General features: G+C 55.3%; 3 protein-coding genes across 3 annotated transcripts; 1 reads left to right on the top strand and 2 right to left on the bottom strand.

The window, feature by feature from the left end:
* Positions 4,618 to 7,267, top strand: APOC3 (apolipoprotein C3). Its single transcript, XM_005689483.3, has 4 exons — positions 4,618 to 4,704; positions 5,330 to 5,397; positions 5,546 to 5,669; positions 6,969 to 7,267. Exons 2-4 carry the CDS (start codon positions 5,343 to 5,345, stop codon positions 7,081 to 7,083), a joined length of 294 nt encoding a protein of 97 aa, XP_005689540.1. The 5' UTR covers positions 4,618 to 4,704; positions 5,330 to 5,342; the 3' UTR covers positions 7,084 to 7,267.
* On the bottom strand, positions 9,065 to 12,399 carry LOC102179867 (apolipoprotein A-I). Its single transcript, XM_018058922.1, has 2 exons — positions 12,340 to 12,399; positions 9,065 to 9,904 (listed from the first exon to the last, which is right to left on the bottom strand). The coding sequence occupies exons 1-2, from the start codon at positions 12,397 to 12,399 to the stop codon at positions 9,320 to 9,322; spliced, it is 645 nt and encodes a 214-aa protein (XP_017914411.1). The 3' UTR covers positions 9,065 to 9,319.
* On the bottom strand, positions 19,494 to 21,539 carry APOA1 (apolipoprotein A1). The gene is made up of 4 exons (XM_018059749.1): positions 21,358 to 21,539; positions 21,097 to 21,159; positions 20,761 to 20,914; positions 19,494 to 20,161 (listed from the first exon to the last, which is right to left on the bottom strand). The coding sequence occupies exons 2-4, from the start codon at positions 21,137 to 21,139 to the stop codon at positions 19,561 to 19,563; spliced, it is 798 nt and encodes a 265-aa protein (XP_017915238.1). The 5' UTR covers positions 21,140 to 21,159; positions 21,358 to 21,539; the 3' UTR covers positions 19,494 to 19,560.

Raw genomic sequence — 24,433 nt, 5'->3', positions numbered from 1 at the left:
TTCTCCTTTAAAAAACGTGATTGTTGGATGTATTAAAAGAGATATCACTGGTGAAATGCGTAGTATTATGCCTGGCAGAGTGAGCACTAAAAAATAGTCATTATTGTTGTTAATAAGAATATTAACTATTTTCTGGATTTGGACCAAGCGAGGAGTACAGTGGCATGCTTGCTGCTCCCGTGAGAGTGTCAGAGACCCCACACTCTGGGGGGCATCAGGCAGGCACAATGCAGGGTGAGGGGCAGACTGGCCCGAGGTCTGATTCCTGCCCACCTCCTCCCTGGGTGGGAGCGGTCAGCTTGTGATGAATCACACGACCTGAGGCTCTCAGGGGGCCTCTTATCAGGAGACGGGGAAGGGGGTGGTGGTGGCATCCGGATCTTCTACGTGGACTTCCAACATCCTCTGCAAGTGAGGTCACACACAGAAAGACATCCACCAAGAAGGTGGCGCATCCTGACCAGTTTGTGCCCCTCTGCTGGACCATACAAATCACCTTGAGTGACAAGGAGATGAAATCCACCGAATTGCACTGTTGGCTGCCCTCCAGGAATGCCATGCCCCACACGTGGATGGGCTTCTATAATCTGCCACTGGAAGAGTCCACAGCTGGGCTGATCCTGACTTCCCGTGTCTCCACTGTTTCATAGACCAGGGGTGACTTGATGTGTTATGGGGTTGAAGATAGCTAAAAGGCCTTCCAGTGCTTGTACCCCTTCTGTAGAATCTCCACTACCTGGCACTGTCCCATCCCAGCGATCGTCACCCCCAACATCAGGGAGCTCCTCCTTCCAGGAGCAGCCTGGGCCATCTTGCAGTAGTTTATTAAGGCGTCTGATGCTGGAGTTGGACGCCTTGGCTTTGCGTGTGGGCTCCGCACATACTGACTGGGTGACTTCGGCCAAGTCTCTTAACCTCTCTGAGCCCCGTGTGCCTCAGTAGGGCATAAAACAGTGCATGCCTTCTGGGCTTCAGGGAGTCAGGGAGATAATCTGAGTAATACTGGGAGACATGCCTGGCCCACAGTCAGCGCTTATCAAGCACGAGCCGTGTTTTGCCCCTGAAGACTTCACCGCGCTGCGACACTCCCAAATCAGGCAGAGTCCTGCCTGGGCTGGGAGCAAAGGTCTCGCTCGCCTCTGGCCTCATCCCTTTCTCCCTCAATGGGCCAGAGGTGAGCACGCAACAAGTCACCAAGGACTCTCAGTCGAGTTTGCCCTCACTGAACAGGAGCATGTGTTTTTTATTTTTGGCCACAATGTGTGGCATGCGAGATCCTAATTTCCCAACCAGAGATCAAACTTGCGCCCCCGGCAGTGGAAGTGTGCCATCTTATCCACAGGACAGCTGGGGAAGTGCCAGAGAGCATGCTGTGTATCAGTCTGTGAACAGATTAGTTCTGGGCGGTGGGAGAGAAGGAGAGGCCCCTGTGCACTGTCTTAGATTGTTTGAGATGCTGATGGAAAGGACGTGAGCGCCGGCAGCTCCAGCAGATCCTGGCTGGCCCTGTGAGTCAGGGCACGGCCACATGGGTGGGCACAAAGGGCTATGTGACGTTCGGTGAATCATATCCCTTTCTGAGCCTCAATCTCTTTATCTGTACAACAGACAGACCTAACGGTCAATGAGGTGACGAGGCTGAGACTCTAGCATCACCTATGGCCACCCTCCTGCCCCCAAAACAGAGATCAAACTGGTGGGCAGCCCGAGCCCAGAAGCAGGAGGGAACGACTCAGGCCCAGCCAGGGACGGGCAGATCACATGGACACAGGTCCCCGTGTTTGCTCCACACTGGCCGTCCACCCAGGGCAGAACTCAAAGGGGATGGCTCCTGGGTGGGAAGATCTGGGTGAGATGCTAGGAGGAACTTCCAGCGCAGAAGGCCATGGTGAACCAGGGCCTCTGGCTGGCAGGGCTGAGTCAGCGCTGCCCAGTCCAGCCTTGTGGCAGGGGCATGGGTCACAGAGGCTCGTGAGCTAAGCCTCACTCGCACACAGGTGGAAGCAGAGAGATTTAGTCTAACCCTAGAGGACCACTTTCGGCCCCAGCTGGTCAGACCTTCTCCTCATCCTCCCGCCCCTCCTCCCTGCCAGTTGCCAGGTATGGGGGCCAGGGCTGGAGCAGCATTCTCATCCCAGGGGAGCTATGCTTGGGGGAGGGAGAGAAGAAGGGAAGGAGAGGCAGCTTAGGCTGGGCCACTGATCAGACCCTTCCTCAGATCGCCCCACTGAGACCCACCCAGAGCTGCTGGGAGGGGCACAGGCATACAGAGGCCAAGCCCTTGGAATGAGGTAAGGCCCCAGGGCATGTCTGAACCCAGCTGCAGAGGCCCACCCTCTCCGGTTCTCTACCCAGCTTGACACCACACCGCTGGGTCTCTCTGCCCACATCTTCTGACCTCCCTGGGCTCACTGGCCCATTGCCACCCAGGGGAGAGAGGGCGACCTCCTCCAGAGGCTCCACACACATGGAAGGAGAGTTGGAGGAACCAGGGCCAAGGGTTCTAGCCAGTCCAACCCAGCATGCCCCAGCCCAGCCTGGAATCTGGATTCCCACTGTGACCCTCACTTCCGGGGAGAAGGAACAGATCAGAACAAAGAGGGAAGTGGACATGGCTGCCCTCTACCTCCCCAAAGTCCAAATCCTTCAGGACCTCCCAGTCACCTTCCTCCCCTCCCCACGCCATCACCACAGTCTGTGCTGAGGAAGAGACTGAAACTGATGCACTCTGAGTGACTGATAACCTCCAAGGGTCTCATCTTTCCATGTGGTTTGGTCCCGGTGTGCGTATTAGAAGACCTGGATTCTGGTTCCCAACTCTGCCATGGATGGAATATGGGCACCTGGCTATGTCTCCAGCCCTGCCTTAGGTTTCTGCCTATCAAATGGGGTTAATAATGTCTGTGCTGTGCTGTGCTTAGTTGCGTAGTCATGTCTGACTCTTTCCAACCCCATGAACTGCAACTTGCCAGGCTCCTTTGTCCATGGGGATTTTCCAGGCAAGAATACTAGAGTGGGTTGCCATGCCCTCCTCCAGGGGATCTCCTCAACGCAGGCATCAAATCCAGGTCTCCCACATTGCAGGCAGATTATTTACCACCTGAGCCACCAGGGAAGCCTGTGAATCCTAGAGCAGATAGCCTGTCTCCTCAAGGGGATCTTTCCAACCCAGGAATCGAACTGAGGTCTCCTGCACTGCACGCAGAGTCTTCACCAGCTGAACTACCAGTGGAGCCCAATAAGGTCTACTTCGCAGGACTCATTTGCATTTTAACAGATAACCATGTATAAGTGAAAGGAATACATCTCTAAGGGAAAATTTCAAGTTTCAGCCACAGAAAAAGAATTCTGAAGGTAGAGCTAGGTCACTTTCTCAGGCCTGTGACTTCCCACGGTGGGTTTAGTTGCTTCTTCCCGGTAAGATGGCCACCTGCTAAAAGCCCTAATTCTATATTGGAGGCACCTCCTGTCTTCAGACTATGCTGTCTAAGGAAGGACAGGTGTTTGGGAGAAAGAAGGAGAGATTTATCAAGCCCCTTCATGGACCAGCTGCTTTTACATATCTCTTCTATTTCACCACAATTCTGGAGTATCAATGTCCTAGCCCCATTTTACAGAGGAGAATATTGAGGCACTGAGATGTTAGATCTCTGACCCTGGGTCATATCTGTAGGTGCCAAAGGCACCATTTAAATCTAGAATTTCTTGGCTCTGAGACCTCAGTGGAAGACAGAGCTCCCTAATGCTGCCATCCAGGCTGCAGCTCCTGGTATGAGCCCAAGGGGCACTTCACCTCAGGAAGAGGCTGGGCATCTCCTGGACAGCTGACTGTCCCTTCGAGCTCATCTGGCCCCTCTCTCCACTACACCAGCCTCACCACAGGCTTGGTTGCCTCCCCAGCCACAGGACTACGAGGACTGGTATGTCTAAGCTGAGGAAGCTGAGGTCTGAGGTCGAGAGGTACTCAGCGCTGGCCTCAGGCCCAGCGGCACAGTCTGCCCCCTGGGGACACTATCAGTGAGTCCAGAGGGCAAGATGAGGAGAGGGGGTGATAAAACAAAGGGCTGGGGCTCGGCAGCCTTTGACCTTCTCCCACCAGCTCCTGTAAGAAAGGGATCAGCTCAGGAAATTTTCGGGTCAGCTGCACCTGGGACTGATCCTAGGGAGGGGGCTGTGGAGCCTCAACTGTGTCCCACCTCTGCACAAGCCCCTGCCCTCAGGCCTTCTGTGAGTTCACTCTAGACACCCCAGCCCAGCCAGCTGAGTTGTGTCCAGTCTGAAGAAGCCAGTCCCCCTCTCACATTACCCCCACTTTGCAGGCTGTTGGCAGGGCTTAAAGTGGGGAAGGACCTGGAAACCAAGGGCAAAGGGATGAATGAGGTTTGTCTCCCAATCCCTTCTCCCATCTCACCAGCCTCTCCCTGGGGAACCAGGCTGCTCAGAAATGGGGTCTCCCCGGATCTAAGCCATAGGGGTAGCAGAGAGCGTGGTGGGCCCCCTCAGCTTTCTAGAGATTTCCCAACTCCTAGCAGGCCTGGGTGCCTCTGGCTACCCTCTGTCAGGGCCTGGTCTAGATTGATCAGCAGGTGACCTTTGCCCGGCTGCCTGGGCCCTCACGCTGCCCTGTGTCCTGGGGATAATATAAAACAGGTCCAAACCCTCTTGCCTGCGTACGCAGTTCATCCCAAGAGGCAGCTGCTCCAGGTAAGGCTCCCTGGGGGTTGCGGGGAGGAGAGCAGGATGGGGAGGAGCAGATGGGGGTCTGTGCCCAGCCCAGCCAGCGAAGCCTGCAGAAGCGCTTGTACAGCTGAGGAAGCCTTAAGGCTTGATGGATGGGGAGACCGAGGTCCCTAGGGGGTCACTTGACCGAGGTCCCTAGGGGGTCACTTGCCCAAAGCCACACAGAGCCTAGTGGTGGAGCCGGGACTGCCACTGGCTCCATTTTCTGCTCGCTCTGCATGTTTAGGATTAGAAGAAGACTCAGACACCTCAGTCGTGCCCCAGACAGAAAACCTGAGCCCTGGCAAGGGCAGAGAGTCACCCAGAGTCACTCAGCGTGTTAGTGGCAGAAACCTGGCCAGAATCCAGGTGTCTTGATTCCTGGTCTGGGGGGTTCCTGCTCCATGACCCCCCTCGCTCTCTCTGCCTTGGGTCCCCAAGTACCCTGTCAGAAAGCCCATAGCCTCCCCCATATTAGCCCTCTCTCCTCCCGACTTGACCTGGCTCAGGCCCTGTTTTAGGGACCACCACATCTCCCCAGGGAGGGCCGCCTGGTGGTGGTGGAGGGGGTGGGGACTTGAGGAACAGCTCACAGGACCCTTCCCTGCAGGAACCAAGGTGCCATGCAGCCCCGGCTACTCCTTCTTGCTGCCTTCCTGGCACTCCTGGTCTTGCCCGGTAAGCAGCCAGTGGGAACTGGGCTGGGCGTGGGAAGGGGATGGCTTGGCAAGTGGCTGGGGGATACCAGCCCCCAGTGGGGGGCTGATCAGGAGCCAAGGGCTCCCCAGAAGCTGATCCACCCCACTCAGTCGTGCTCTTCTCCCAGAAACTACCAAGGCCGAGGAGGGATCCCTGCTGGACAAGATGCAGGGCTATGTGAAGGAGGCCACCAAGACCGCCAAGGATGCCCTGAGCAGTGTTCAGGAGTCCCAGGTGGCCCAGCAGGCCAGGTACACCCTCACTTTCCTGCCTTTGGTTGCTGCCTGCCCGGGACTTGGTGAGAGCCCCCATAGGGGTCCTGTGTCTCTCCCATGTCCACTTAGGACCTGCGCCTCGTTGAACCTGCTTTCTCTCTGTAAAACAGGCTCCCTTGCAGGGAGAGATGATGGAGAGGCACAGCATCCCACCTCGACACCCTTTGTCATCTTCCTTTCTTCCTCCTTGCCCTCATTTCCATTTTCCTTTTCTGATAATCTGGAGGTTTGGATCCACCCAACGCAATTTTGGGGGCTTCCCTGATAGCTCAGTTGGTAAAGAATCCACCTGCAATGCAGGAGACCCCGGTTCGATTCCTGGGTTAGAAAGATCCACTGGAGAAGGGATAGGCTACCCACTCCAGTGTTCTCGGGCTTCCCTTGTGGCTCAGCTGGTAAAGAATCCGCCTGCAATGCGGGAGACCTGGGTTCGATCCCTGGGTTGGGAAGATTCCCTGGAGAAGGGAAAGGCTACCCACTCCAGTATTGTGGCCTGGAAAATGCTATGGACTGTACAGTCCATGGGGTCGCAAAGAGTTGGACACCACTGAGCAATTTTCACTTTCAAGGCAATTTCAGCCCAGTGTGTGTGTGTGTCTGTGTTTCTGACTTGTTTCAAGTCCTTGGGCGCATGTGAGCAGAGGTCGGTCCTTCCTCTCCCTCCTTGCCCCTGCCCACCAGTCCTTTGCTATCCCCACCCAACTTCCCCACCTCCACTCCATCCTCATTGGCATTTCCATAGCAGAGGTGTTCACAAACACCTCTAGTCCTCAGGACCCACCGTAGAGTGGATGTTATTTCTCCATTTTGCAGACTAGAAAACCAAGGCTCACTTAACCAAGTGACCTGCTCCAGATCACACAGCTATCAACCCTCTGATGACTGTCCAAATGACAGACTGCCTCCCTCTGCCCCACCCCGCCTGGAGCCACCAGGATGTACAATTCTAGGGGGGATCACTCGCCTCCACTAGAATGGCAGTCCTGACCTTACACATCTCCCAAATCAGTCACTCCTCTCCAGCTTGCTTCAGATCCACCATCTGCCCGCAGCTGGAGAAACTCGGGTTGACCTTGGTTGGGTTCCCATCATTACCCTCAGCATCCTCTCCTGGGGTGCAGCTATAGGGGGTCCCAACCTTGGGGCATTGCTGGGTGGGGTTGAGAGGGCTGGGAGAGCACCAGTGGGGGGAGGGTGGGAGTGCCATAGTTGTCACTGCCCAGAGACAACTCTCACTCCCACCCCAGCTGCTCCCCTCACTTTTTTGACCTTCAGAGACTGGATGACTGAGAGCTTCAGCTCCCTGAAAGACTACTGGAGCTCGTTCAAGGGCAAGTTCACTGACTTCTGGGAATCTGCCTCCAATCCCTCCAGTCCTGAGGCCGCCTGAGATCTCAGTACCCCAAGTCCCCCTGTCCATCCTACTAGCTCCTTGGGTCCAGCAGCCTCCCAGGGCTGCCCCCAAAGGTCACTTACAAGAACAGCATTCTCAGTGACCTCCCGCCCCACCCCAGACCTGGCCCACCCCAGGGTGTGCTGGCCTTCCAATAAAGCTGGATGAGAAACTGCCGTGAGTGGGGTGTCCTGCACTTGCCATGTTTGGGCCGAGAATGCGCTGGGGTTCTTCTGTGGGTGGGCTCGGGACTGACTCCAACTCAAGCAGGCCTGGGACTGGTGCCCCACCCACCTCTTAGCAGCTGGGTGGAGCAAGGTAGGAATGACCTTACCTCGCCTGCCTGCACGGACAGTTTGGCGTGGAGGATCAAAGGGGATGCTAGGTCTGGCAAGATTTGAATACACTCTCAAGTACTGTGTAGCATGATTGAGTGTGTGCTCTGTGCCAGGCCTTGCACCTGGCATTTTACATCATTATCAGAGTTGAGACTGTGTGTCTTCATCAAAATTCTGGGGTGGACGTGCACTGCCTGGGCTTCTTGCCCCCACCTCCCCCAACCGCACTTGGGGGAAGGAGGCCAAAGGGGGTGGTGGTTAAAGTAAGATACCCCACCACCCGTCAGATGTTCATGTAGGAGAGTTCCAGAACCACAGACTACCTGAGCAGCTCCCCTCCCTGCTCTTCCAGTGATAAGACTGAGGCTCCCAAGTGTGAAGGCACTTGCCCAGTGTCACTGAGTCAGCAAACAGCAGAGCTTGACCTCAAGCCCAAGTGAGCTGCCATATTCTGCTCAGCTGACACAGAGAAAGGCGTAGTTACTCCTACTGTTGTTTAGCCACAAACATGCACATGGTGGGCGGGGTCGGGGGGTGGTGGTGTATACCTGAGTGTGAAGAGGGGCTTGCTGGGAACACTCAAGTCCATACAAACTAGAATGGATAGCAACTTTTTTAAAGAAACATAATCACAGATGCTCAGGAGTACATAGGTCTAGAAAGGGCAACCTAGCCCAACCTGCTGTTCAATCTTGGAAATGACCCCACGTTTCCAAGCTCTAACTTCTGCATCCATCAGTTCAGTTCAGTTCAGTTCAGTCACTCAGTCATGTCCGACTCTTTGCAACCCCATGAATTGCATCACGCCAGGCCTCCCTGTCCATCAGCAACTCCTGGAGTTCACTCAGACTCACGTCCATCAAGTCAGTGATGCCATCCAGCCATCTCATCCTCTGTCGTCCCCTTCTCCTCCTGCCGCCAATCCCTCCCAGCATCAGAGTCTTTTCCAATGAGTCAACTCTTTGCATGAGGTGGCCAAAGTACTGGAGTTTCAGCTTCAGCATCATTCCCTTCAAAGAAATCCCAGGGCTGATCTCCTTCAGAATGGACTGGTTGGATCTCCCTGCAGTCCAAGGGACTCTCAAGAGTCTTCTCCAACACCACAGTTCAAAAGCATCAATTCTTCGGCGCTCAGCTTTCTTCACAGTCCAACTCTCACATCCATACATGACCACAGGAAAAACCATAGCCTTGACTAAACGGACCTTTGTTGGCAAAGTAATGTCTCTGCTTTTGAATATACTATCGAGGTTGGTCATAACTTATCTTCCAAGGAGTAAGCATCTTTTAATTTCATGGCTGCCGTCACCATCTGCAGTGATTTTGGAGCCCCCAAAAATAAAGTCTGACACTGTTTCCACGGTTTCCCCATCTATTTCCCATCCATTTAATCTACCTAGGATCTGGGAAAGGATGCAGTGAAACGATGCATAGAAAAGCTTCTTGGAGACTGGAATATGCTAGTTACTGCAAGAGATGGTGATTGTTTTTCTGACTCAGGTCAGAAACAACGGGCCTGACAGGTCTGTAGCCCCAAGGATGGGGCTGGCACGGCAGGGCCTAAGGAAACTGCAGCTTTTCCTGAGCAGACAGGGAGGGTGAATAGTGGCAAGAGGCCTTGGTGAAAAAGGAAAAGGTAAGAGTTTTGTAAAGTGTATTTTGAATTAGTAAGGGAGGAAGGAGCAAGCACCAAGCCCTTCATTTGAACCTGCCCTAATCCTTCAAGTCCACAGGCTCGCTGAAGTCCCTTCAACCTTGGCTGCCCTTGAGCAAGAGGGCTGGGGAGCTATGTCCTCTGCCCGAGGGAAACGCTGGGGACAGGGAGCCCACTGCTCCCAGCAAAGCCAGTACTTCCTGCTTGAAGCTCTTTCAGGGCACCTGCATTGGATCATCCGTCACTTTGCCTGGTTCTCTATTTCCATCCTGTTTGAACCTTCCCGGCGGAGGTCCTCCAGCGCCGGCTTGGCCTTCTCGCCCAGCGCCTTCAGCTGCTCGGTGGCCTTGGCGTGGTACTCCGCCAGGCTGCCGCCGCCCTCCTTGAGCGCCTCCAGGCGCGCGGTCAGCCGCTGGCGCAGGTCGTCGCTGTAGCGCGCCAGCTGCTGCCGCAGCGTCTCCACGTGGGCGCGCGCGCGGTCGCGGAGCTCCTGGGCCAGCGGGCTCAGCTTGTCCTGCAGCTCCTGCACCTTCTGGCGCGCGCCCTCGCGAAACTCCTCGCCCAGCGGCGCCACCTTCTGGCGGTAGATCTCCACCTCCTCGTGCCACTTCTGGAACTCGTCCAGGTAGGGCTGCACCTTCTGCCTCACCTCCTCCAGGTCCTTGTGCATCTCCTGCCTCAGCGACGCTGTCTCCTTCTCCAGGTTGTCCCAGAACTCCTGGGTCACCGGGCCCAGCTGTTCACGCACTTTGGACAACGTGCTGGCCAGGGTGTCCCAGTTGTCCAGGAGTTTCAGGCTGAAAGGGGAGAGAGAGGAGGGCTCAGGCTACACCTCCTGGGCCCCCTGGCTGCCCCCAGAGCTGCAGCCCAGCGCCCGTGCTTGCCCCGTGTGAGACCTGGGCACACCTGTGCCTAAACGTGGGGTAGCTGGGGACAGATCCTTAGCCTAGCGTCTCCCATCCACGGTCTGCCCCCCACTCCCCACTGCATCCCATTGACCAGATGGATGCAGGAATTAGAAGGAGATAGAGCTGAAGCTGGTTTTGGTGCCTGATCCTGTCTGTCCCCAAAGGTGGGCCTTTTAAGGACCTAGTCTCTACTCTTCCAGCCCATCCTCCTCTCTGAAGGCAGCCTCTGTTGCTGGCTGGAGCTGAGAAGGGAGTTAAGAATAGGAAGGGGAGGAGTGCTTTGCAGAAAATAGCAACCAGACAGCACTGGTCTGCCCCTACCATCTCACGGTAGTTATTAAGGCTTCCAATGCTGGGATCAGACTCCTTGGGTTTGTGTGTGGGCTCCATACATACTGACTGTGTGACCTTGGGCAAGTTTCTTAATCTCTCTGAGCCCCGTGTGTGCCTCAGTAGGGGATACACTAGTGCATGCCTCTTGACTACCGGGTCAGGAAGGTAAGCTGAGTAATGCTGGGAGCCATACCTGGCCCACAGTCAGCGCTCATCAAGCATGAGCCATGTTTTGCCCCTGAAAACTTCACCGCCTTGCAACACTCCCAAATCAAGCACAGTCTAGCATGGGCTGGGTGCAAAGTAGGTGCTCACCTCTGGCCCCACACCTTCCCCAAAACCGGGCCAAAGGCAAAGAGGGCAGTGAGTCACCAAGGACTCTCAGTTGAGTTTGACCTCCTTGGTTGGGATCATGGGTTTTTTTGTTTGCGTTTTGGACACATTGTCTGGCATGCAGGATCTTAGTTCCACAACCAGAGATGGGACCTGTGCTCCCTCGAGTGAAAGTGCAGAGTCTTGACCACTGGACAGCCGAGGAAGTCCCGGGGAGCATGCTGTGTATCAGTCCATGAACAGGTTACTTCTAGGGTGTGGCAGAGAATGAGAGGCCCCTGTGTCCCCTCATTTGAAAAGACCCTGATTCTGGGAATGGTTGAAGGTGGGAGGAGAAGGGGATGATAGAGGATGAGATGGTTGGATGGCATCACCGACTCAATGGACATGACTTTGAGTAAACTCCGGGAGTTGGTGATGGACATGGAGGCCTGGCGTGATGCAATTCATGGGGTTGCAAAGAGTCGGACACGACTGAGCGACTGAACTGAACTGTGCCCTGTCTTAGATTGTTTGAGCTGCTGATGGAAAGGACGTGAGCGCCGGCAGCTCCAGCAGACCCTGGCCCTGTGAGTCAGGACACGGCCACATGGGTGGGCACAAAGGGCTATGTGACGTTCGGTGAATCATATCCCTTTCTGAGCCTCAATCTCCTTATCTGTACAACAGACAGACCTAACGGTCAATGAGGTGATGAGGCTGAGACTCTAGCATCACTTATGGCCACCCTCCTGCTCCCCCAGGAGAGATCAAACCGGTGGGCAGCCCGAGCCCAGAAGCAGGAGGGAACGACTCAGGCCCAGCCAGGGACGGGCAGATCACATGGACACAGGTCCCCGTGTTTGCTCCACACTGGCCGTCCACCCAGGGCAGAACTCAAAGGGGGTGGCTCCCGGGTGGGAAGATCTGGGTGAGACACTAGGAGGAACTTCCAGCACAGAAGGCCATGGTGAACCAGGGCCTCTGGCTGGCAGGGCTGAGTCAGCGCTGCCCAGTCCAGCCTTGTGGCAGGGGCATGGGTCACAGAGGCTCTTGAGCTAAGCCTCACTCGCACACAGGTGGAAGCAGAGAGATTTAGTCTAACCCTAGAGGACCACTTTCGGCCCCAGCTGGTCAGACCTTCTCCTCATCCTCCCGCCCCTCCTCCCTGCCAGTTGCCAGGTATGGGGGCCAGGGCTGGAGCAGCATTCTCATCCCAGGGGAGCTATGCTTGGGGGAGGGAGAGAAGAAGGGAAGGAGAGGCAGCTTAGGCTGGGCCACTGATCAGACCCTTCCTCAGATCGCCCCACTGAGACCCACCCAGAGCTGCTGGGAGGGGCACAGGCATACAGAGGCCAAGCCCTTGGAATGAGGTAAGGCCCCAGGGCATGTCTGAACCCAGCTGCAGAGGCCCACCCTCTCCGGTTCTCTACCCAGCTTGACACCACACCGCTGGGTCTCTCTGCCCACATCTTCTGACCTCCCTGGGCTCACTGGCCCATTGCCACCCAGGGGAGAGAGGGCGACCTCCTCCAGAGGCTCCACACACATGGAAGGAGAGTTGGAGGAACCAGGGCCAAGGGTTCTAGCCAGTCCAACCCAGCATGCCCCAGCCCAGCCTGGAATCTGGATTCCCACTGTGACCCTCACTTCCGGGGAGAAGGAACAGATCAGAACAAAGAGGGAAGTGGACATGGCTGCCCTCTACCTCCCCAAAGTCCAAATCCTTCAGGACCTCCCAGTCACCTTCCTCCCCTCCCCACGCCATCACCACAGTCTGTGCTGAGGAAGAGACTGAAACTGATGCACTCTGAGTGACTGATAAACCTCCAAGGGTCTCATCTCTCCATGTGGTTTGGTCCCGGTGTGCGTATTAGAAGACCTGGATTCTGGTTCCCAACTCTGCCATGGATGGAATATGGGCACCTGGCTATGTCTCCAGCCCTGCCTTAGGTTTCTGCCTATCAAATGGGGTTAATAATATCTACTTCACAGGAATCTATTTGCAGTTTTACAGATAATCAGGTTTCAGTCAAAGAAACAAATCTCTAAGGAGAAATTTCAATTTTCAGCCACAGATAAAGAATTCTGAAGGTAGGGCCAGGTCCCTTTACTGGGCCTCTGGTTTCACATGGTTATGTTTAGTTGCTTCTTCTTGAGAATTTTCGGTAGGTAGAATAGGGAAAAGGAGTCCAAAATGGTGGTGGCTAAAAGACAAGGAAGGTCAAAGGAAGGTCCGAGGACCAGAGTGAAGACTTCAGCAGCACTCCTGGCTAAGCCCAGTTTGCACAGGGCTGCCCAGGTGGAGGGAAAAACGTATGAAAAGAGGAGCCAAAGCACTTTTCTCCCTTTCTTTCTCTCCCGCGTGCGTGCGCCCTTTCTCTCTCTCTCCCTCCCCCGCGCGCTCCCCCACGCTTTTCTCCTCGTGTCTTTAGATCAACGTGTCCTCATGCCTCGAAGATGGATTTCCCTGCCATCTTCTAAATAAAATAGAGCTGTAACACTGAGCTGTAACACTGATTTGTCTAACAGCTATAAAATGGTCCTTTCGAGACCTGAGAGCTATAACACGGTCTATCCAAGACCTGAGAGCTGTGACTCGCCGAGGGGGCTTTAATGACCGTCACTCCAAATCTTTGTTGTGACGAGACAAAGAACCGAGGAATAGACACTCGCGTGACAAGAAGAAGGCTGCCTGCCAAAAGCCCTACTTCTACATTGGAGGCTCATCCTGACTTTAGACTATGCTGTCTGAGGATGGACAGGTATTTGTAAGAAAGGAGAGATTTATTGAGCCCCCTTCGTGGTCTTTGTACCTATTTCATGTATATTTCACAAGAATTCTGGCCTTCCCTGCTGGCTCGGCTGGTAAAGAATCCACCTACAATACAAGAGACCTGTATTCCATCCTTGGGTCGGGAAGATCCCCTGGAGGAGGAAATGGCCAACCATTCCAGTGTTTCTGCCTAGAGAATCTCATGGACAGAGAAGCCTGGTGATTTCTGGGTGGTCATAAAGAGTCAGACATGAGTGGCCAACTAACCCTTTCAGAAACTTTTACAACGCTAGCATATCAGAGGTCTAGCCCCATTTTACAGAGAACATCAAGGCACTGAGATGTTAGCTCTCTGGCCCTGGGTCATATGAGTAAGTGCCAAAAGCATCATTTAAACTGAGATTTTCTTGACTCTGAAGTCTTCACATCCAGAAGACAAAGCCCCCTGATCCTGCCATTCAGGCTACAGCTCCCAGTATGGGCCCAGGGGACACTTCACCCTGGGAAGGACCCAGACCTATGCTGGACAGATGACTGCCCCTTAGAGCTTGTCTGGCCCCTCTCTCCGCTAGACTGGCTGCACCACAAACTTGGTTCCTTCCAGCCAGGGGACTACGGGGACTGGTATCTCCAAGCTGAGGAGGTTGAGGCCTGAGGTCGAGAGGTACTCAGCGCTGGCCTCAGGCCCAGCGGCGCAGTCAGGGTAGGGCCTCAACTAGGAGCCCGGATCCTGCCACCTGGGGACGTTATCAGTGGGTCCAGAGGGCAAGGTGAGGAGAGAAGGCGGTAGGATAAAGGCTTGGGGCTCAGCAGCCTTTGACCTTCCTCCACCACCCGCTGCTCTGGGATCAAACAGTTCAAGGAGGCTTTTGGGTCAGCTGCACCCGGGACTGAAGCTCAGAGATGGAGATCCTGGGGAGGGGGCTGTGGGCGCTCAACTGTGTCCCATCTCTGCACAAGCCCTTGCCCTCAGGCCTTCTGTGAGTTCACTCTAGACACCCCAGCCCAGCCAGCTGAGTTGTGTCCAGTCTGAAGAAGCCAGTCCCCCTCTCACATCACCCCCACTTTGCAGGCTGTTGGCAGGGCTTAAAGTGGGGAAGGACCTGGAAACCAAGGGCAAAGGGATGAACGAGGTTTGTCTCCCAATCCCTTCTCCCATCTCACCAGCCTCTCCCTGGGGAACCAGGCTGCTCAGAAATGGGGTCTCCCCAGGCCCAAGCCATAGGGCTAGCAGAGAGCCGGGTGGGCCCCCTCAGCTTTCTTGAGATTTCCCAACTCCTAGCAGGCCTGGGTGCCTCTGGCTACCCTCTGTCAGGGCCTGGTCTAGATTGATCAGCAGGTGACCTTTGCCCGGCTGCCTGGGCCCTCACGCTGCCCTGTGTCCTGGGGATAATATAAAACAGGTCCAAACCCTCTTGCCTGCGTACGCAGTTCATTCCAAGAGGCAGCTGCTCCAGGTAAGGCTCCCTGGGGGTTGCGGGGAGGAGAGCAGGATAGGGAGGGGTCTGTGCCCAGCCCAGCCAGCGAAGCCTGCAGAAGCGCTTGTACAGCTGAGGAAGCCTTAAGGCTTGATGGATGGGGAGACGGTCCCTAGGGGGTCACTTGCCCAAAGCCACACAGAGCCTAGTGGTGGAGCCGGGACTGCCACTGGCTCCATTTTCTGCTCGCTCTGCATGTTTAGGATTAGAAGAAGACTCAGACACCTCAGTCGTGCCCCAGACAGAAAACCTGAGCCCTGGCGAGGGCAGAGAGTCACCCAGAGTCACTCAGCGTGTTAGTGGCAGAAACCTGGCCAGAATCCAGGTGTCTTGATTCCTGGTCTGGGGGGTTCCTGCTCCATGACCCTCCTTGCTCTCTCTGCCCTGGGTCCCCAAGTCCCCTGTCAGAAAGCCCATAGCCTCCCCCACATTAGCCCTCTCTCCTCCCGACTTGACCCAGCTCAGGCCCTGCTTTAGGGACCAGCGCATCTCCCCAGGGAGGGCTGCCTGGTGGTGAAGGGGGTGGGGACTTGAGGAACAGCTCACAGGTCCCTTCCCTGCAGGAACCAAGGCACCATGCAGCCCCGGTTGCTCCTTGTGGCTGCCTTCCTGGCACTCCTGATCTTGCCCGGTAAGATGCTGGAGGGGACTGGGCTGGGGGCAGGGACGGGGCAGTTTGGCAGGTGGCTGGGGAATGCAGGGCCCCGATGGGAGCTGGGCAGGAGCCAAAGGTTCCCCAGAGGCTGATCCACCCCACTCAGTGCCGCTCTCCTCATAGAAGCTACCAAGGCTGAGGAGGGATCCCTTCTGGACAAAATGAAGGGCTATGTGAAGGAGGCCACCACAACTGCCAAGGATGTGGTCCAGAAGACCAGGTATGCCCTCACCTCCCCGCCCCCAGCCCTACCTGCCCCTGCTTGGTGAGAAGCTTGGCAGGGGGCTGTGGCTCTCTGAGCTTCCTTTCTCTCTGTAAGGCAGGCTCCCTCGCAGGGAGAGATGACGGAGGGGCACTGCATCTTGCCTCTCCTCCCTCTGTCATCCTTCTTTCTCCCTCCTTGCCCTTACTTCCATTTTCCTTTCCTGATAATCTGGTTGGAGGTTTAGCCCCACCCAACTTAATTTCCAGAGAAGGCAATGGCACCCCACTCCAGTACTCTTGCCTGGAAAGTCCCATGGACGGAGGAGCCTGCTAAGCTGCAGTCCATGGGGTCTTGAAGAGTTGGACATGACTGAGCAACTTCACTTTCACTTTTCGCTTTCATGCGTTGGAGAAGGAAATGGCAACCCATTCCAGTGTTCTTGCCTGGAGAATCCTGGGGACGGGGGAGTCCGGTGGGCTGCCATCTATGGGGTCGCACAGAGTCGGACACGACTGAAGCGACTTAGCAGCAACTCAATTTCAGCCCAGTTTGTGTGTGTGTGTGTGTGTGCCAGTGTGTGTCTGTGTTTCTGACTTGTTTCAAGTCCTTGGAGCATGTGAGCAGAAGTCAGTGCTTCTTCTCCCACCTTGCCCCTGCCCACCAGTCCTCTGCTATCCCCACCCAACTTCCCCACCTCCACTCCATCCGCATTGGCATTTCCATAGCAGAGGTGTTCACAAACACTGTTACTCCTCAAGACCCACTATGGAGTAGATATTATTTTCACCATTTTGCAGACTAGGAAACCAAGGCTCACTTAACCAAGTGACCTGCTCCAGATCACACAGCTATCAACCCTCTGATGACTGTCCAAATGACAGACTGCCTCCCTCTGCCCCACCCCGCCTGGAGCCACCAGGATGTACAATTCTAGGGGGGATCACTCACCTCCACTAGAATGGCAGTCCTGACCTTACACATCTCCCAAATCAGTCACTCCTCTCCAGCTTGCTTCAGATCCACCATCTGCCCGCAGCTGGAGAAACTCGGGTTGACCTTGGTTGGGTTCCCATCATTACCCTCAGCATCCTCTCCTGGGGTGCAGCTATAGGGGGTCCCAACTTTGGGGCATTGCTGGGTGGGGTTGAGAGGGCTGGGAGAGCACCAGTGGGGGGAGGGTGGGAGTGCCATAGTTGTCACTGCCCAGAGACAACTCTCACCCCCACCCCAGCTGCTCCCCTCACTTTTTTGACCTTCAGAGACTGGATGACTGAGAGCTTCAGCTCCCTGAAAGACTACTGGAGCTCGTTCAAGGGCAAGTTCAAGTGACATCCGGGAATCTGCTTCCAATCCCACACAGTCTCCACCGTGAGGCCGTCTGAGATCTCAGTACCCCAAGTCCACCTGTCTATCCATCCTACTAGCTCCTTGGGTCCAGCAGCCTCCCAGGGCTGCCCCCAAAGGTCACTTACAAGAACAGCATTCTCAGTGACCTGTCGCCCCACCCCGGACCGGGCCCACCCCAGGGTGTGCTGGCCTTCCAATAAAGCTGGATGAGAAACTGCCGTGAGTGGGGTGTCCTGCACTTGCCATGTTTGGGCCGAGAATGCGCTGGGGTTCTTCTGTGGGTGGGCTCGGGACTGACTCCAACTCAAGCAGGCCTGGGACTGGTGCCCCACCCACCTCTTAGCAGCTGGGTGGAGCAAGGTAGGAATGACCTTACCTCGCCTGCCTGCACGGACAGTTTGGCGTGGAGGATCAAAGGGGATGCTAGGTCTGGCAAGATTTGAATACACTCTCAAGTACTGTGTAGCATGATTGAGTGTGTGCTCTGTGCCAGGCCTTGCACCTGGCATTTTACATCATTATCAGAGTTGAGACTGTGTGTCTTCATCAAAATTCTGGGGTGGACGTGCACTGCCTGGGCTTCTTGCCCCCACCTCCCCCAACCGCACTTGGGGGAAGGAGGCCAAAGGGGGTGGTGGTTAAAGTAAGATACACCTGGGCTCTAGTCTTGGCTCTGTCACTTCATATCAGCCTCAGTTTCTTATCTGTACAGTGGGTACAATGGTACATGGTCCATTGTAGGTCTGTTGAGAATGTATGAAGGCACTGAGAGAGTGCACAGCACCTGGCACCTCCAAGGCACCTGGCAAATGGCTGCCCTTGTCACTACAGGCTGAGCTGACTGTCCCCTTGGGGCCAGGACTGGAGTGGGGGCCCTGTGTCCTGGGAATTAAGGAGGGGCGCGAGGTCACCCAACACAGGCTGCAGCCCTTGTGTCCCCACCACCCATCAAATGTTCATGCAGGAGAGTTCCAGAACCACAGACCCCCTGAGCAGCTCCCCTCCCTGCTCTTCCAGTGATAAGACTGAGGCTCCCAAGTGTGAAGGCACTTGCCCAGTGTCACTGAGTCAGTAAACTGTTTGACCTCAAGCCCAGGTGAGCTGCCATATTCTGCTCAACTGACTCAGAAAAAGGCTTAGTTACTCCTATTGTTGTTACAACGTAGCTCAAATGGTTAGGAACCAAAAAAGCCCACTCCTTTTTGCAGTTAAGATACACTGGAGATGGAGGAGGGGTAGATTATCCAGCACCAAGGGCAAAATGCCCTGAGAGGAGAGGGAAAGAGAAGCCCCCTGAGTGCACTGCCCAGATCTTTGCATCTTAAAGCCGCAAGCATGCACATGGTGGGGGTGGGGTGGGGAGAGGAGGTGTGTACCTTAGTGTGAAGAGGAGCTGGCTGGGAACACTCAATTACATACAAACTTCAATGCCTGGCCTTTTTTTTTTTTTTTTTTTAATAATCACGGATGCTCAAAGGCACATATTTTTAGAAAGGGCAACCTAGGGCATCCTGCTATTCAGTCTTGGAAATGAGTTCACATCTCCAAGCTCTAGCTTCTGCATCCATACCACCCAGGATCTGGGAAAGCATACAGTGAGATGATGGATATGAAAGCATCTTGGAGATTAGAATGAGCTAGTTACTTGCAAGAGGTGGTGATTATTTTTCTTAGGTCAGAATACAGGGGCTGGCAGGCTTGGAGCCATGAAGATGGGGCTAGCACTGCTGAGCCTGAGGAAACAGCAGCTGTTCTGGAGCTGGGTGGGAGTGTGAGGAGTGGCAAGAGGCCCTGGTGACAAAGGATGTGTTTGTTAAAGTACATTTTGAATTAATAAGGGAGGAAGGAGCAAGCGCCAAGCCCTTCATTTGAACCTGCCCTAGGAAGGAACCACAGGAAGGTTACTGTGGGAACCTTGAAGCCCACAGGCTCATTGAGGTCCCTCTAACCTCAGCTGCCCTTGAGCAGAAGGGCTGGGGAACTATGTCCTCTGCCGGGAGAAACACTGGGGACAGGGAGCCCACTTCTCCCAGCAAAGCCAGTACTTCCTGCTTGAAGCTGTTTCAGGGCACCTGCATTGGATTATCTGTCACTTTGCCTGGTCCTCTCTTTCCTTCCTGTTTGGGCCTCCTAATGAAAGAGCATCTCCTACCCCACTCTTCAGCCCCCAGACGAGCAGTCCCTGTAACACTAAGGCCCTGAGAGGCCAGTGTTTGGAGCTCAGGACTCCACTGGGACATCACCAGGTGTCCCTGACCACTACCCCCTGGAGGCCCCTCCAGGATCCCCCCATGCCCATTCTCCCCAAACAGAATTTTTGGCTTTTGGAAAACTTTATTGTTTAAAAATCATCATCGAATCTTCAAACAACAACAACAACAACAAAAAACCATCACGCGCGTTCCACTCCGGAAATGTTTATTCTAAGAAACCGAAGAGATGGCCAGCGTGGGGCAGCCCGAGGCATCTCACTGGGCGTTCAGCTTCTTGGAGGCCTCGTCGATGGCGGCCAGGATGCTGACCTTGAGGCTCTCCAGCACGGGCATCAGGCCCTGGCGGAGGTCCTCCAGCGCCGGCTTGGCCTTCTCGCCCAGCGCCTTCAGCTGCTCGGTGGCCTTGGCGTGGTACTCCGCCAGGCTGCCGCCGCCCTCCTTGAGCGCCTCCAGGCGCGCGGTCAGCCGCTGGCGCAGGTCGTCGCTGTAGGGCGCCAGCTGCTGCCGCAGCGTCTCCACGTGGGCGCGCGCGCGGTCGCGGAGCTCCTGGGCCAGCGGGCTCAGCTTGTCCTGCAGCTCCTGCACCTTCTGGCGCGCGCCCTCGCGAAACTCCTCGCCCAGCGGCGCCACCTTCTGGCGGTAGATCTCCACCTCCTCGTGCCACTTCTTCTGGAACTCGTCCAGGTAGGGCTGCACCTTCTGCCTCACCTCCTCCAGGTCCTTGTGCATCTCCTGCCTCAGCGACGCTGTCTCCTTCTCCAGGTTGTCCCAGAACTCCTGGGTCACCGGGCCCAGCTGTTCACGCACTTTGGACAACGTGCTGGCCAGGGTGTCCCAGTTGTCCAGGAGTTTCAGGCTGAAAGGGGAGAGAGAGGAGGGCTCAGGCTACACCTCCTGGGCCCCCTGGCTGCCCCCAGAGCTGCAGCCCAGCGCCCGTGCTTGCCCCGTGTGAGACCTGGGCACACCTGTGCCTAAACGTGGGGTAGCTGGGGACAGATCCTTAGCCTAGCGTCTCCCATCCACGGTCTGCCCCCCACTCCCCACTGCATCCCATTGACCAGATGGATGCAGGAATTAGAAGGAGATAGAGCTGAAGCTGGTTTTGGTGCCTGATCCTGTCTGTCCCCAAAGGTGGGCCTTTTAAGGACCTAGTCTCTACTCTTCCAGCCCATCCTCCTCTCTGAAGACAGCCATCTCTGTTGCTGGCTGGAGCTGAGAAGGGAGTTAAGAATAGGCAAGGGCAGAGTGCATTGCAGAGAATACTGACCAGACAGCGCTGGTCTGCCCCTTGCTGGGGGGCCCTGATCCTGCTTGTGGATCCCACTTCTTGCTTCTATGAGGCCCATCAAATAGGAGGTGGGGATTGGGCCAGTCTGGCTGCTTCTTCCCACAGGCTTCTCCATCCCCCAGCACCGACACCCCCGACCCCTGCCCCAGGCACAAGCGGGTTCTTACTTGAGCTGTTTTCCCAAAGCGGAGGCTTCAAATTGGGCCACATAGTCTCTGCCACTATCCTTGATTGCTTCCACATACACGGTGGCAAAATCCTTCACCCGATCCCAGGACGACTGTGGCTCATCTTGCTGCCAGAAATGCCGAGCCTGGCTCCCTGGGAAGGAGAGGGGAGACCCAGATCAGACCAGCTCTGGGCTGGGATCTGAGCAGAAGTGCTTAGCAGGGGAGAGGGGTGCAAAGGAGTAATTCTGCTTCCTGGGCCCAGGAGGGTGGTCCGCAGGGGTTCAGGGAGAAGCCTCCCCCGAGTCTTTGGCTCCCTAGGTTGGGGGCACCTACCCGTCAGGAAGAGCACAGCCAAGGTCAGCACCACAGCTTTCATCTTGAAGGGATGTGGGTGACCTGGAAGAGAAGAGGGGCCCAGCTGAGCAGGGCTTGAAGAAGCCCATGCATCCCCTACTCACTCCAGCCAGGGAGGAGGAGGCGGGGCACAGGGTGGGGAGGGCCAGGGGTCCAGAGCCCCCAGCCTGGGGTAGAGGCTCCGGCCAGCATCCCAGAACCTCAAATGCCTAGAGCTGGGGAGCGGGTAGCAGCACTTACCTCAATGGCCAGCAGTCTAATCAGCCAGCTCTCCCCCAGCCTATTTATGTGTCCAGGCAGGGCTGGGCTCAGAGGCTGATAAGCCCAGCCCAGGCCTTGCTGCTGCTCACTGGTCCTGGCGATGTGGAACTCAGAGTTCAAGGATCAGCTCTGTCCCTGGGGCCAGACAAATAGAGCAGGCAAACAGGAAGCTACGGGGGCTGCAGGGCCAGGGATCAAGGGTTCCAGTAGGGGTGGGAGGGGTGGGTACAGGCTTGCAGGTCCCCAGAGTCGGGGTCAGCCGCACCGGCCCGTCTCCTCCGTGGGGATTGTGTGCCTGCCATTGTCCATTGTGCCATCGCAGCGGGTGAGAGGAAGGAAGGAGGAAAAACACAGAGGCTGCCAAGGCCGGCTGGGACTCCTCCACTCAAGAGGTATTCTCCCCTGCTGGCCCCTCGCATTCCAGGGTGATTATCTCACCCCCACCCTGCCCCAGCTTCACAAAGGCAGCAGAGGTTTCTCCCATCAAGGCTGTCCCATCTCTCTCTCACCCCCACCTCGCTCTAGGCCCTCGCAGACCTCCCAGACTGGAAAGCAAAGGGAACCTTGTGCTTGGAGGCTGCCTGAGGAGAGAGAGGAGGGTACGCAGTGGCCCCCAGATTTTCAGACGTCTAACATTTCCAAACACACTCTAGAGACCAACACAGAGTTGCCAACTTTTCATTTTGTCATCTTACGCACCGCCACTCCCAACCTGACCCACACCCTACCATCAACCGTAACCAACCATAATCTCTTCCAAACCGATTTTTTTTCAAGTCTCTATTGAATCTGTTACAATATTGCTTCTGTTTTATGTTTTGGTTTTATGGCCGTGAGGTGTGTGGAATCTTAGCTCCCTGACCAGAGATTGGTACACCCCCTGCATCGGAAGGCGAAGTCATAACCACTTATCCTCCCACAGAAATTCCAAGATTATTTTTTAAAGAACTTCCGTGGCGATCCAGTGGTTAGGATTAAGGGCTTTCCCTGCCAAGGGTCTGGGTTCCATCTCTGGTTGGGGAACTAAGATCCCTCAAGTGGAGAGGCATGGACAAATAAAAAAGATTTTTTAACACCGAAAAAGGGCATGATCTCTGAATAAAGGACAGTCACTTAAATGGGATACATAGATCTTTGCATTGTTCATTTTGGCCTTGCATCCCACACAAGTGAGAATGGACACCATCCCTGAGGGATGGCTGTCGAGGAAGGACCTCTGGACTGCTAGCGGCAGGAGCCTGTTCTCTTATTTCATCCATTTTTGCCTTCAACTTGCAAAATCCTGGAGGAAGCTCATGAGCCCAGTATGCAATCTGAGTTTGGTTTCCTATCAGTAAAATGAAGACAAAAATGGGGGTGGCTGGAGGACAGACCCAGGGAAGTTGATGCTGTGTGTTCACTGGTGTTTGCGGTGACATTTCCTGAGATTTCTCCTGGAAGGTGTGAGACCCCCAACACCAGGTCGCCGGCAGGGCCTGGGTCATAGAACCTGTGAGCATGCAAGCAGACAGGAGTTTTGAGATCAGCCTCTCTCCACCCCCATCTCCAGATGAGGAAACTGAAGACTGGAGGGATTTGCCCAGTGTCCCTGATCTCCCAGGGCATGGGAGGCAGGGCTGCACTTAGAACCCAGGTCTCCGGACTGAGGACCCAGGGCAGAAATGTGTCCTGTGCCACCTACCCAGGAAACTCCCTAAGGTTCCAGAACTCAGCCAGGGGCTACTGTCTGCCAGATGCCAGAGTGGCAGGGCTCCAGGCCTCTCCCACTCTAGTAGCCTCATGCCTTTCTCCTCAGAGGGGAAAGCTCTGGAGCTGGGCTACCTTCAGTTTGAATCCCAGCTCTCCCACTTGTTAGCTGAACCTCCCCCACACCTCAGTCGCTTATCTGTTAAGCGAAGATAACAATAGTCATCTCCTAGAGTTATAGTAGGCGTAGCAAGTGGATGGAGAATAATGTCCCCCTATCCCTGCCAACATGTCCATGTCCTGCCCTCTGGAACCTGTGACTGTTCCTTTAAGTTGCAGAAGAGACTTTGCAGATGTGATTATAAGTCCCTTGAGAGGGTCTTCCCTACTGGTTCAGTGGTTGAAGAATCTGCCTTTCAACACAAAGGACACTGGTTCGATCCCTGGTTAGGGAACAAAGATTCCCAAATGCCCTGGGGCAACTAAGCCTGCACACTGCAACTGCTTAGCCTGTGCCTTCTCGTGCCACAGCTAGAGAGTCTGTGCATGACAGCAAAAGATCCCATATGCTGCAACCAGTAAATAAATATTAAGGACCTTGAGATGGGGTGACTCTCCAGGGTTATCCAGGTGGTCCCGTGTCATCACAAGGATCCTTACATACACAAGAGGGAGGCGGGGGAGGCAGAGTCAGAGAAGATGGGAGATCAAAAGCAGAGGTCGGAGGGATGTGATTGTTGGGAGGGGACCATGAGCCGAAAGATGCAGGCAGGCTCTAGAAGCTGGGTGAGACCAAGAAGAAGAGTTTCCTCGGAGCCTCCAGGAGGAATCAGCTCTGCTGATGCCGTGCTCTAGACTTGTATGATCCTTTGTGGACTTTTGACTTCCAGACCCGTGCTGTAAGATAATAAGTCTATGTGGTGTTAAGCACTAAGTTAGAACATGCATGGCAAAACTGAAAGTGCCTGGCACTGAGTAAGCAGTAACTCTTCTGCACCCCAGCACCCCAGTTTCTGGCCTTGTGTCCCCTGCTCCCACTGAACACATTCACACTGGCAGACCAGAGCTATGAATGACTTCAGTCTCTGGTGGCGGAAGTAGGGGAAGGGGAGGAATCACATTTTCTCCATGTGGCCTCGACACGCAAATGCCCAGATGAGGGGGTGACCTCCACCCCCCCCGCACCCCGCCGCCCCAGGGGACCCAGCAGGGAGGAGGGTTGCCACTTGGCCAGCCTAGTTCCCAGCCTTTTGTTAAGAGAGTGGGAGGGAAGCCGGTTCCCTGCTCAGGGCAGCTCAGGTGTGTCTGGGGACGAGAGGCTCCTTTCTCAGTCAGCATACAGGGGACCACAGAAGCTTAATACTTGGGT

Source organism: Capra hircus, chromosome 15 (genome assembly GCF_001704415.2).
Source record: "Capra hircus breed San Clemente chromosome 15, ASM170441v1, whole genome shotgun sequence".
Classification (NCBI taxonomy): Eukaryota; Metazoa; Chordata; class Mammalia; order Artiodactyla; family Bovidae; genus Capra; species Capra hircus.
Note: the sequence above shows the minus strand (reverse complement) of the source record. Positions and strands in the feature narration are given on the sequence as shown.

Bases quoted from the DNA above. Each gene is read 5' to 3' on its own strand.
- APOC3 (XM_005689483.3), top strand. From the start codon at position 5,343: ATGCAGCCCCGGCTACTCCTTCTTGCTGCCTTCCTGGCACTCCTGGTC. The intron at 5,398-5,545 runs GTAAGCAGCCAG...CTCTTCTCCCAG, and splicing joins GGCACTCCTGGTCTTGCCCG to AAACTACCAAGGCCGAGGAG. The intron at 5,670-6,968 runs GTACACCCTCAC...TTTGACCTTCAG, and splicing joins CAGGTGGCCCAGCAGGCCAG to AGACTGGATGACTGAGAGCT.
- LOC102179867 (XM_018058922.1), bottom strand. From the start codon at position 12,399: ATGGCGTGGGGAGGGGAGGAAGGTGACTGGGAGGTCCTGAAGGATTTG. The intron at 9,905-12,339 runs GTAGAGGGCAGC...CAGGAGGTGTAG, and splicing joins AGGATTTGGACTTTGGGGAG to CCTGAGCCCTCCTCTCTCTC.
- APOA1 (XM_018059749.1), bottom strand. From the start codon at position 21,139: ATGAAAGCTGTGGTGCTGACCTTGGCTGTGCTCTTCCTGACGG. The intron at 20,915-21,096 runs GTAGGTGCCCCC...TCTCCTTCCCAG, and splicing joins GGCTGTGCTCTTCCTGACGG to GGAGCCAGGCTCGGCATTTC. The intron at 20,162-20,760 runs GTAAGAACCCGC...CTCCCCTTTCAG, and splicing joins GCTTTGGGAAAACAGCTCAA to CCTGAAACTCCTGGACAACT.